The sequence below is a fragment of the Dryobates pubescens genome, chromosome 24 (assembly GCF_014839835.1).
Source record: "Dryobates pubescens isolate bDryPub1 chromosome 24, bDryPub1.pri, whole genome shotgun sequence".
In the NCBI taxonomy this organism is placed as follows: domain Eukaryota; kingdom Metazoa; phylum Chordata; class Aves; order Piciformes; family Picidae; genus Dryobates; species Dryobates pubescens.
Window position 1 is genome coordinate 13197769 of NC_071635.1, and position 11368 is coordinate 13209136.

General features: G+C 46.9%; 1 protein-coding gene across 1 annotated transcript in view; it reads right to left on the reverse strand.

Annotated features, from left to right (window-relative positions):
* The window catches only part of RNF150 (ring finger protein 150), a 136931-nt gene extending 130020 nt beyond the window's left edge, over positions 1-6911 (reverse strand). The window contains exon 1 of the mRNA XM_009896760.2: positions 6238-6911. Within this exon, the coding sequence (XP_009895062.2) occupies positions 6238-6703 (466 nt within the window). The 5' untranslated portion in view covers positions 6704-6911. The remainder of the gene's footprint in view (positions 1-6237) is intronic.
* Positions 6912-11368: the final 4457 nt, after the last annotated feature.

Genomic DNA, 11368 nt, shown 5'->3' on the forward strand with positions numbered 1-11368 from the left:
GTTCTGAAGCACCCCAAGATCCCTTCCTCTGCAAGATGCTAAGCAAAAAGCACTGTGAGGGTAGGAGAAGGTAAGACTGTAGGAAGCAGTCCCACATCAGTAAGGTGAGAGGTTGCATGGACTACCCAGTCTTTTCCATATCTGATTTCTATGAGTCAATGATTGTATTGTTCATTCTTCTGCACCAAAGAAGTCATCAAGTAACTAGCACTCAAATCCAACTGAAAGGGCAGAAGCAGGGCTTGTCTTGCAATGAATGCTGTTTCTGTGCAGGTTAGCTATGCAGAATTTATTGGGAAGTGGAGAAGTTGTTGGGCTATCCCTTCATAAAGATCTAACTCTTCATCAGCCTGGCTCGTGGTGTAAGGAGGCAGAGGTCACTTGAAGCTCATCCATCTCACATGACAATGCACTATGAACTCTATCAAACAAGTGGGACAAAATAATGGGTTCTTTTAGTCCTGGGCTTACGCGAGAACAGCAGAGAAATGCCCTCTTCTTCTACCAGGAACAGAGACTCTTAAAGTTCCAACACTGAATTAACTGTAGGTTTCTCTCCCCTGTCCCCTTGTCCTCAAAATGTTCCCATGCCCTGTGACGTACCATGAAGGGAGCAGCACAGAAATAGATCTGCATGAATTAGTGAGCTACAACCAAATTGACACATTAGCCACAGACTCCCATGGCATTCTAACAACCCGAGCTAACACAAACCATTTTAAAGCCAAAACACCAATGGCACTAGAACAAGCATTATCAAAAGCAAGCCATTCTCTTAAGGACAGTGTATCAAGAGCAGGTGCTCCAGATTAAGAGGCAGCAACCAGATTCAGTGCTGATACAGATTTGCTTCTGAGCAAGATCTTCTTGCTGTGTCACTTCTTACTGCAGAGATCTGAAGACAGCACTTGTATGAGTATTGTTGCAAACAAATGCTGCAGATAACTAAAGGGCATGAAAAAAATCTAACTGCTTTTGCAATCAGTAAGCTTGGAAGATCAATGCAATCTTCAATAAATCAATACTTCACTGCTTTGTAGGGAAGGCTGTACCTCATAGCTTGATCCAAAGCTCAGTGGACTCACTGTCTTTCCACAGACTGCAATGGGCTCAGGAGGAGACACACAAGCCCAGCTGTGAGGTTGAAAGAAGCTGCGAGATTCAACAAGGCAAAAAAAGGTATCATCTAATGACAAAACTCAGCACCCCAGCACTGAAGTGGCTGTCCCATTTAGTACTGGAGACCAAGATTATTTCGTTGCTCTAGTGCTTGTAGGTCAAATTAATCTCTTTTAATTCAGTTAAAGCTAAACCAGGTACCTAACAACCCAAAGCCTACACCCCCTACACTCGGCAGAATCAAACACACCTGTAGTAGAGAAGTCTAGCAATGGACCACAGCAGAACTAGGAGAAAGTGTGGCCCTCAGCAACTGCAGCTTGTTGGCACTGCTGCTGGCTCTAGCCCAGGTCATAAACCCTTGATTTTGATAAATACAGAGAACCAGATTTGCTAGAACTATTGAAATCCAGGCCTATGTGATGGATCCAGGAGCCCATCTGATGGATCCAGGAGCCCATCTGAGTTCCCAAGGATGGCAGCACACTCCAGCTATGCCTCAGTTTCACTATGGAAAAGGCTCAGAGATGCATTGATCTCCATCTCTCTCCCTCCCTGAGTTGGTTAGGAATGAATCCTGGGTGCCTGGAACAGAAAATAATTGTAGCAGTCCCCAGAAGCCTGAAATCTCCAATCTTTGATTAATTCCCTCTCATCCATATGTAAATGCAGTGTGCATGCTGTCAGCACATTTCCCTTATTAGAATCCAACAAAAATTTAGGAAAACAGTTGTTTTAGTGAAGGAACAAATGCAGCAACGGTAGTGAATTAAGTCTGTAAAGGGAGAAATTCTCAACTTCAATGTTTAATTTGCAAATCTGTACAAATCTACAGGGGTGCCCAAAGCCAAAACTACTACCAAGGCAGCTTATAAAATGTAAAAGGTGAGAATGATGCTGGAACAAAACAAAATCTGAGTACAAGGGAAAAAGCTGCTACTGAACTGCATGTGCACAAGGCTGGCCAAATTCACAGCAGGTGTGGAGGGACACACCTGGTTTGGCAGTGGGCTGGACACTCTCTCCTCATGCCAGCTGGAGCACACATGCTGTACTTGAGGGTCAAAGAGGGAGGGAAGAAGTCAGAGCCATTTTAGACCACCTATGAGATCCAGGTCTCATAGACAGAGTTGGCAGTTGCTGCCAGTGTGCAGAAGCCATTACAAAAGCTGAGGCACCTGCCTGTCATTGCAAACAGGCTGTGATATGCACAGCAAGTGACTTGAGATTTGTGATGGCATGCACTGGGAAAGCAGACCATGGGGAATGCAAACCTGCCTGACTCCATGTGCTTCTGGGGCAAAACACCTGGGATGCAATTTATTTCATGTGAGATATCCTGATGCACCCCAGAATTCAAACTGGATGTTACAAACCGTATTGAACACTGAAGATCTGACTTCTGCCTGCATATGAATCATGCATAGCCACAGTTAACAACCCTCCCTAGCCACAGGTGCCCAAGTGAGATGTGGTGAGCCTAGGTTCCCTTAAACCAGAGCTGGAGACCAGGAAGTCCTCATTCTGAATCATCTGGAAGGTTCCCATACTGTATCTATTCAGAGCTCAGAAGAAGTGTTAGGATGCACTGCAACAGGTAGTGAGACTGCTTCCAAGTAATACTATGTTATTGAGTGCAGACAAAGCAACTAGAGCCTTTTCAAACCTAAATAACAGATAATTTGGTCTGAAAAAGAAAAAAATGCCATTCAGGAGCCCTAACCAACACCATGGATTATTATTCTGAAGGACAAAGAACATCCTCTATATTATTAGGGTACTTTTCTACTAGGAAAGTTGATTTAAGAGAAATAAAAAGCAACTGAAGCAGAAATTCTGGATGCAATTGTTCCTTCTCTGGCTAAAATCTACTTAGTCAAAAAGCAGAAGTTATCCTCACAGCTCCTATACCATATTTCAAGCCAAAACAATAAAACAAAACAAGGAAGCCAGTTTGCAGAGCTGTAGCAGACGATGCAAAAGCTAAGTGGGTCCTAGCATGAGACTCACAGAGCTCTGCATTCCCTCTGAACACAGATGTCAGCACTCTACCTCACTCTTCTGGATGTGCAAGCAGTGACCTAAGTGCAAGCTCCCTGAAAGCAAAGGCTTTCAGTACAGTGACTGAACTGGGGCAAATTGGTTTGCCTGGTGCGCTGTAAATAAATCCTGGATAGCTGTATTTGAAGTTTTCCACAACAAGCTTCAATACAACATTATCCCAGTGTGGTGGGGAGAGGAGGAGGTGCTCTACGAATTCCCCTTCAAATTCCAGGCTGGTATTTTGCTACAGCTGCCCACAGATTTTAAAATCAGGAGGCATCATGTCAGCAAAGGGTCATTGGCACACGCTGCAGCAGAAAACAGGCAGCGTAACCGAACATACAGCTGTGAGGTAAGATCTTTGGCAGCAGAAAGAGCGAGCTTTGGGAAGAAAGTGGCAAGGGCAAATAGCACAGTAATGCAGTCAAGAGGGGGAATGAAGCACAAGGGTAGAGACGAAATGAGAGGTGGGGTGAGAGGAGCAGCAGCAGCACAGCAAGATAAAACGACAAAGAAGGCAAAGCATACAGAAGAGAACATAAGGAAAAACATCTCTCTTAGGAGCAATAGTTCTTCAGTCAGGGCATAAGCCACGTTATGCAACAGGATATACTGCTTTCTGTACAGAAAGATTATTTAAGCTTATATGAACCCACCCCCCTCCCCCCCCCCCCAAAAAAAAAAATCTGTGGGAGGATAAACATTAAAGAGAGAGAGTAACATCATATTCCTTTTGACTTTTAAACTGCTTTTTAGGTCATATTTCACCCTCCCCTCCCACCCCCCAAGTATTTTCCAGAATGGAATTTTCTTCTTCCCACTCTAGGATTTGGCGTGGGCAGAGCACCGCAGATGCTGCTGAACTCAGAAACCAAGAACCTGATTCATTCTTCCCTTGAAGCTTATGCTATCATTTAGACTGGGACCAAGCAAGTGCCAAAGGCTGCAAGTCAGATAATTTTACACAGCCTGTACATTCACTTAGTCCCACGTAAAGGTGGTACAAGAAGAAGAGCACAGAAAAAGCCAGTTCTAAATCCCTGCTGGCTTGTTAAATGTTGTTTAAGAATAATTTTTTTTGCTCCTGTTCCAGGAAACTCATGGTCTAAAACTCCTTAGAGAGCAGATTTTCCCTAAGGTAAGACCAACAACCAGTTCTCAGAACAAAAAAAACGAATACAACCTCCCACAATCAATCAGCAAAGCCCTTTGGTCTCACTGACCGAATTCAACAAGTCCAGATTATTTTCTGCAAGCTTCCTTTCATTTCAGCCTCTGGTGCTGTACAATCACACTGCTGGGTATCAATTCAGTGCTCAAAAAGGATTCTCAGAATAAACCCTAAGGAGTCATATGACATAAAAGAAGCTGCTCCCAAGATAAGTGATACAGTGTTTGGATTTTTAAAGCTGAGGCCACTTGCAGTAAGAAAGAGTCCCTGCTTGCTTCATTTTAGACTTTAAAACAAACAAAAGCTCTAACATTTTAAAAGGTTAGACTCATTTTTTACTCCCACTGTTTCTTAATAAAACACCACTTGTGTGGGAAACCAGCTTAGTGCATACTTTAAGAACAGGCAAGCCATTAATTGATCCAACATGTTGGCAGCTTCGGAGAAACTCACTAGACAAGAACAAGCGATGCATCCTGAGCTTTCAAACAGCCTGAGCTTTACTTGAAGGGTGCCTCAGTATGGCAAGCTCCTACTACTTTATAGTGCTTAGGATATAAGCTGTGATGCTTAAAGTACCAAGCAGTATAATCTGAACAGCTGCTAAACCATGTGCAGGTTATAATGCACAGTTTTAAGAAGCTCAAGAGGTTATGAGTTGCTTGTCCCACAAAATTAATGTAAAACACTAACAAACCCCCATCTTCTACCCATGGACCAATGAAACATCAATTTGCTCTAAGAAATGGTTAGTCTCTTAAAGAGGCTGCACACAGGAAGCACCAAAAGCTCCAAAAGCACTACCCTCTGCATTAGCAGTACTACAGGTAGGCAACCAATTGTTTTGGGGCACATCCACGCTAGCTAGTTCAATGTGAAAATTTAAAATGTCATTAGAATAATGTCCTGGTTTGCAGCCTCTGTTTCAATTTCCCCCTAACTCTGCTAAAATTCAACTGGCATGAAACAGCTGGCCGTGATTAGTTACTGGAGGCAAACCAAACTGAGATTTCACAATAGGTGGCATTTTAGTCTCCGTGCCATAGGCTGCTGGTATACAAGCCCAGTGACCCCTGGCAGAAATCACCATCCCTAAATATATACATCTGATAATCTGTTTGGAAACATTTCAGATCAAACACTGGTACAAACCCAGAGGGTTTTTTGGGGGCAAAACGTGAGGTTTGGGTTGTTTCTGAGCCTGAATGTCTCCGGCGTTCTAGTTGACAAGCACATGTTGGGACCGGAGCGCCCATGTGCTGACACTTGCAAGCACAACTCTATCGGAGCGCTCTGTTCACCTGGGAGTGACCCCTCCCATTTCAGTCCTGGACAAAATCTCTCCTGTTCTCACTAAATCAGATACTCTGCATTCCCAGCCGATCCCACAACTTTTACACTATCACAAGACAGCGGACACCGTGTTCCCTACTTGACTGCACGTCCTGAGAAGCCTGCATCATAGACACTGCACTTCTCAAGGAGAAAGGTCTCAATCACGCCTGATCCCATACAACACCTGCTAGAGGGTCCTGAGCACACAACATACGTAACATTGCTTCGCCGAGGTGGGCTCAGCGTCCCACCCATCCCTCCAACTAGACCCAAACTTTCCATCTCCCAAACTTTTCACCCCTGGAACACCAGCGTGCAGTGCTGCCAGAAGCACATCCATCCTTTGCCATGGCACCACAGAGAGATGCTCCACGGTCTCCGGGATAGGTATGCGTGCCCTGCCGGGCCCGCAGCCCACCTTGCTCCCTGCCAGGAGGTGCGAGGACACCTCGTCCCCAGCACCCCTCAAGGGTGCGGAATGGCTGGGCGGGCTTGCCACGCATGGGAAAGCGGGCCCCGTCCGTCCACCCAGCACAGCCTCGAGCTGCAGGCAGGGTGCCGAAGCTCACCTGCGTGGGGCATGGTGATGGTCTCGTTGGCGTTGCTGGAGCCCACGTTGTAGATGACCACGGCGGAGGCGTTCTGGGCGGCGGCGTGGCGGATCTTGTCCTTGTAGGTGCAGTTGCCCCGCGGGATGAGGGCCACCCAGCTCTTGCCCGGCGCCGGGGCGTTAAAACGGGTGCCAGGGTCGCAGGCGTAGCGGTCGACGGGCGAGGCGGAGAGGGCCACCTGCCCGCGGGCGTCCTGCTTGGGCGACTGCTCGCCGTAACGCCCGCACTCGCTCTTCTCGCTGCGGAGCTCGGCGCTGCCGGCCGCCGGGTCGGCGTAGGTGATGTTGACGAAGGCCGTGTACCACTCCTCCTTTTCGGCCACGGTGAAGTCCAGGCACAGCAGATGCACAAAACAAAAGGACAGCAGCCATGTTGAGAGAGCCAGGCTGCGGCACGCTTGGATCACAGACATTGCCATCTTCATCTGCCGGGGCCCCCCCACCCCGGCCGACCCGCCCCCGCCGCCTGTCTCTGTGTGTGCGTGCGCGGCTGGCGCGCCCCGAGCAGGCGGCTCCGGTGCGGGGCGGCGCTGATCGCGCCGGGCGCCGTGCGGGGGAGGGAGGGGGCCCTCCCCTCTGCAGCCCGCTGCTTAATTCATGGCGGGGCCGTTTGATTTCCTCGGGCTAGCCCCGTCTCCGCCCTCTCCCCCCCCCCCCCCCCCCCCCCGACCCCCACCCCCCTTCGACTCTCCGCCGCCTTTGCTTGCTCCTGCCCCTCTCTCGCCCGCCGCTAGTAACGCGGTCGACGCGGGTCGGGCCGGCACGGAGGCGGAGGTGGGGGATGTTGCACACGCACACACGCCTGCCACCGCCGCTGCTCCCTCTCCGGGCCCGGGGTGCGGGCGGGGGCCGCCGGGTGCGGGAGGCGCGGGCGGCGCGGCGGCGCCATCTGCCGGCAGAGCGGCGCCGGTGCGGGGGGAGCCGCCGGGGCCCGCGTCAGCCCCGCCGCGGCTGCTGGGGACGGGGCCAAGAGCCGGCTGTCCCCGGAGAGAGCAGAGCCCCGGATCGCGCAGCCAGTGGAGAATTTAACTTTGATTTATTTCTTCTTTCTGCTGCAGAAAGTTAAAAAAGGAGAAATGCATCATGTGGCACAGGGCTGGGAGGGAGAGGCTGTCAAGCTCGAGAACACAAACCTAGTAAATTTCTTACTACGAATTTCTGACTGATGCTGACAGTACCAAACCCGGGGGTGAAACTGACAGGAACACAGCGACCCTCCAAGGTGAAACCTGCGAGAAGAGCAGAGCTGTTCTCAGGGAACACTCGAACGCCATGGAAATTGACAGAAAAGAACAGCTTCGTTTCTGGCTCAGGAAAAGCCCAGATCTGGGGATTTCTTAAAATGTATAAAGCACTAAAAGAACACCTTTCAAAAGGGTTAAAACACAACTGATTATGCTTATTTATCCTAGTGCAAGTGACAAGCAAAAATTCTGCTTTCCCATTAGCGTCATAGAATCACAGAACCACTGGAAAAGACCTTTAAGATCATGTGAGTCTAACCATTAGCACAGCCAAGCCTACCACTAAATCATGTCCCTAAGCACCACATCTACATGCTTTTAAAATACCTCCAGTAGCAGAAATGTCTCACAAGATTAATAGGTATCACCTGGCTTATTCTCCTCATTTCTAACACCTGCTGCTAGAAGCACCATTCTCTTGCACTTAAGAGGAGACACCTGAGTATCTCACGAGCAGCAGTATTCGCCTCTTTCCAGTTTCTGCTCACAGCTGCCACTGACAGCCTTAACCAGGTTTTGCACACACCCATGCTTCTTTGAGAAAGTTACTTCTCCAAAGCTGAAAAAAAATTTGGTTTGGTAAAAAAAAAACAACCCTGTGAAGGCAGCTAGGGGAATAAAACAGAGAAGTTTTCAGGGCAATACTGGGGGTAGCCAAGAAGCCCACCATCAAGCAAAGAGGATAACGTTCCTTGACAAACCCATTCCTGGAGAAATGGAGTCAGTAAATGAGAAGAAAAGCTTACCATGTAGAACTAATACTGGGAGACAAAGGCAGGATGGCAATTGACATTAATTAGAAAGTGTGGAGATTTCATAAGGGAAGGAAAGCCGTGAGGGGAGCATCCATGCCTGGAATTGCTCTGGGCTATAAAGCATTTGTGTACTTGGCAGAGTCAAAAATATTATTAGAATAGATGTTAAAAAAAAAGAAGAGAGAGAGCTTAAGAGGTACCTCCTAAGAACATCTAAAAACCCATCAGACCTGGAAAAATGGCACACATGACTCCCCAAAGAGTGGGTGGGAGAGTGGAGAGAATAACCAGCTCTTTGACACTGCTTCAAGTAAATCTTGCCATAACAGGGAAATCTTGAAAGACTGAGCATTCAGTGTCCTGGTGAGATCCAGAAAAACTAATTTGGGTAACCAGGTAGTTACAGACTGGTTAGACTAATGTTAACCAGCTCCAAGGAAAAGAAGAGACCAGAAAAAAAAAATCCATTGTATGGATGAATTTTGTTTCCATGGGAAGTGGCCTGCCAAACATGACTCATGTTTTACTGAGGAGGTGATCAGTGTGGTAAGTAAAGTCACACAGCCATGGCCATAAGAGGTGTTGTTCAATGATATGTGGCCTGCTCATTACATGTGTCACCTATTGAGGAGCAGGTAAGATGAGCTTCCTTGACACACGAGGTGTTTCAATAGGGCTCAATGCAAAAATATGATTCCAGGTGATGGAACTTGCCAGCCACTCTGGAGTGGAGCTGGGGAGCGTGTGGTTTACTCTGCACATAGGGAAGGAGGTGGTGGGCAGAGTAGGAAGGAGTTGTGCTACACTCCTAGGGAAAAGGGGCCTGAAGAGGCTGCAGCTATCCTCAGATGTTTCAAGGGAGCAGGAAAGCGATTTTCTCTCTGCAGGAAGCATCAGAGAGACAGCTACTGGAAGCTGTCCAGTTTTGGTATCTGCATTTTAAAAAGGATATTGAAATGCTAGAGAAGGTTAAGAGAGAAACCCTAAAAATAATTTGGAGCAATTCTCTCCAGGGAGAGATTTCAGGTGTCCAAGCTATTCAGCTTTCCAAGAAAAGAGGCAATATGATTACATTGTGTAAGCAACATCACGGGGCGGGAGCAGCAGGCACTAATAGGCTCTTCAAGCTAGTGGATAAAGGCATAAGGAGAACTAGAGTTTGGATTAGACTGCAACTTAGAGAAAACAAATAACAGATTAAACAGTGACTGCCCATTGGAGAAAAGGGAGACTGTCCTGGGAAGTGATAGGCAATCTAGTCACATTCAAACAATTAAAAAATACCCTTGGAAAACCTGTTTCATTTAAGTGCAAGATAAAGAATTCTTCACAATTAATTTACAGTCTAGTGGTCTCTTATCAGCTTAAAAGCACTCCCGAATAAAACCAGACTATTTGAAAGCTGAGCTATAATTAACTAGGTCAGTGCTTTTTCTTAGGATCAGCCAGTTTGGTATAATAGATGATGATGGTTCTTCCCATATTATCTGGGTTTGGTCACATGAATATCTGAAATTCTCCCTTTGCCAGACTCCCCAGAACTCTCTTCTCGTCCTGGCACAAGCACACCATACTTGCAAGTAACAGCCAAGCAGCTGTGAATATGTTCCCTCTAAGGCCAGCGAGACTTTTGCCACCATCTTTTGCCACCATCTTACCCTAGCCTATATTCACTCCTTCAAAAAAACCCACACCTTGTGACTTTTGTCCCACAGAAGCATACAAGGCATTCATCCAGCATGAATGTGCTGCCCAGGGAGGTGGTGGAGTCACCGTCCCTGGAGATGTTCAAGAGGGGATTGGGCGTAGCACTTGGCGCCATGGTTTAATAGTCATGAGGTCTTGGGTGACAGGTTGGACTTGATGATCTTTGAGGTCTTTTCCAACCTTACTGATTCTATGCCCACAAATTGCTAAATTACAGTCTCTAAATGCTGCTGAAAATAATTTACAGCTTCTATAGCATGGCAGTGAGGGGTGTACCTTTGGCTTTTGGATGTTATATATGACTTTAATCACATATTGCAAATTCTCCTCCCCATTTCCTGTGTTTCTAGAGTGACAATAATTCCAGCTGCACGACACCTTGCCGAAAGTTACAAGAACATGATATTCAAACTTGAGTGTGTAAAGAGTGGTCAGTAAGTAGGAGAGGAGTGGCATATGGGGAACTTCAGCCCCAGGTTCTTGATAGACAAAAATTCAGAAGCTGGATTTAGGTGACAGCTGCTCACAAGCAAATGACACAGTGAAATTCACTACATGACTACTTCTAGTATGTGTCACAATACTTGGTTAGATTGCCCTATCACAAGGTAGAATTCAGCAGTTTATACCCTTTTTGGCTTAAAAGCTAACCTGGTATGCTTAGATTGTGCTGGATTGTGTGTCTGTGACCAACATTTCAAACAATCTCAAAGGGAATGGCTAGAAATTGCTCCAGTTAAAGGTGAGGAGAGGTTGCTAATCCTCTCTGTTATGGAATCCCACGGTGTTTTGTGGACTCTGAGTCTGTTGAGACACTAATTGCTAAGAGGTAAAATGGCAAAAGCTTTAAAAGCTAGGCTTTAAAAGACTGCCTAAGTTCTGCTTCAGTAGGAATTTATGTGTAAATTAGGAATCTTAATCCAGAAGAACACCGAAGATGATGTTACATGGTATTGAAAAAGCCTAAATTAGCCGTGTCAGCTCCCTTTACTACTAATGGAGAGATCCTCCAGCAAGCAATTCAGAACATGCAAACTTGGTGCCTTATTGCATATGAGACCTAGATATGCTCAAAGGATGGTGATCCTGTGTTGAGCTGGGCGCAGGCAAAAGCAAACCTATGGCAAATATACATCCCGTGGGAAATACACAAAGAAATCCCTCCTCTCTCTTTACTCTCAGGAGGTTTCTTCTGGCGGCTCTGTTCCCTCTGCATTGAGTGCAATGAATCCCCACAGGGGCAGGACCCTAGCAGGTGATGGCTGGGAGAGACTTGGGGTTAGTGCTAATTTCAGTGCAGCCTGAAGGATTCTTAATGCTGATGGACAGCAGGGAAATTTGGCTGAAACTTGATCTCTCTGCAGGTGCTCAGGAAAACGAATTC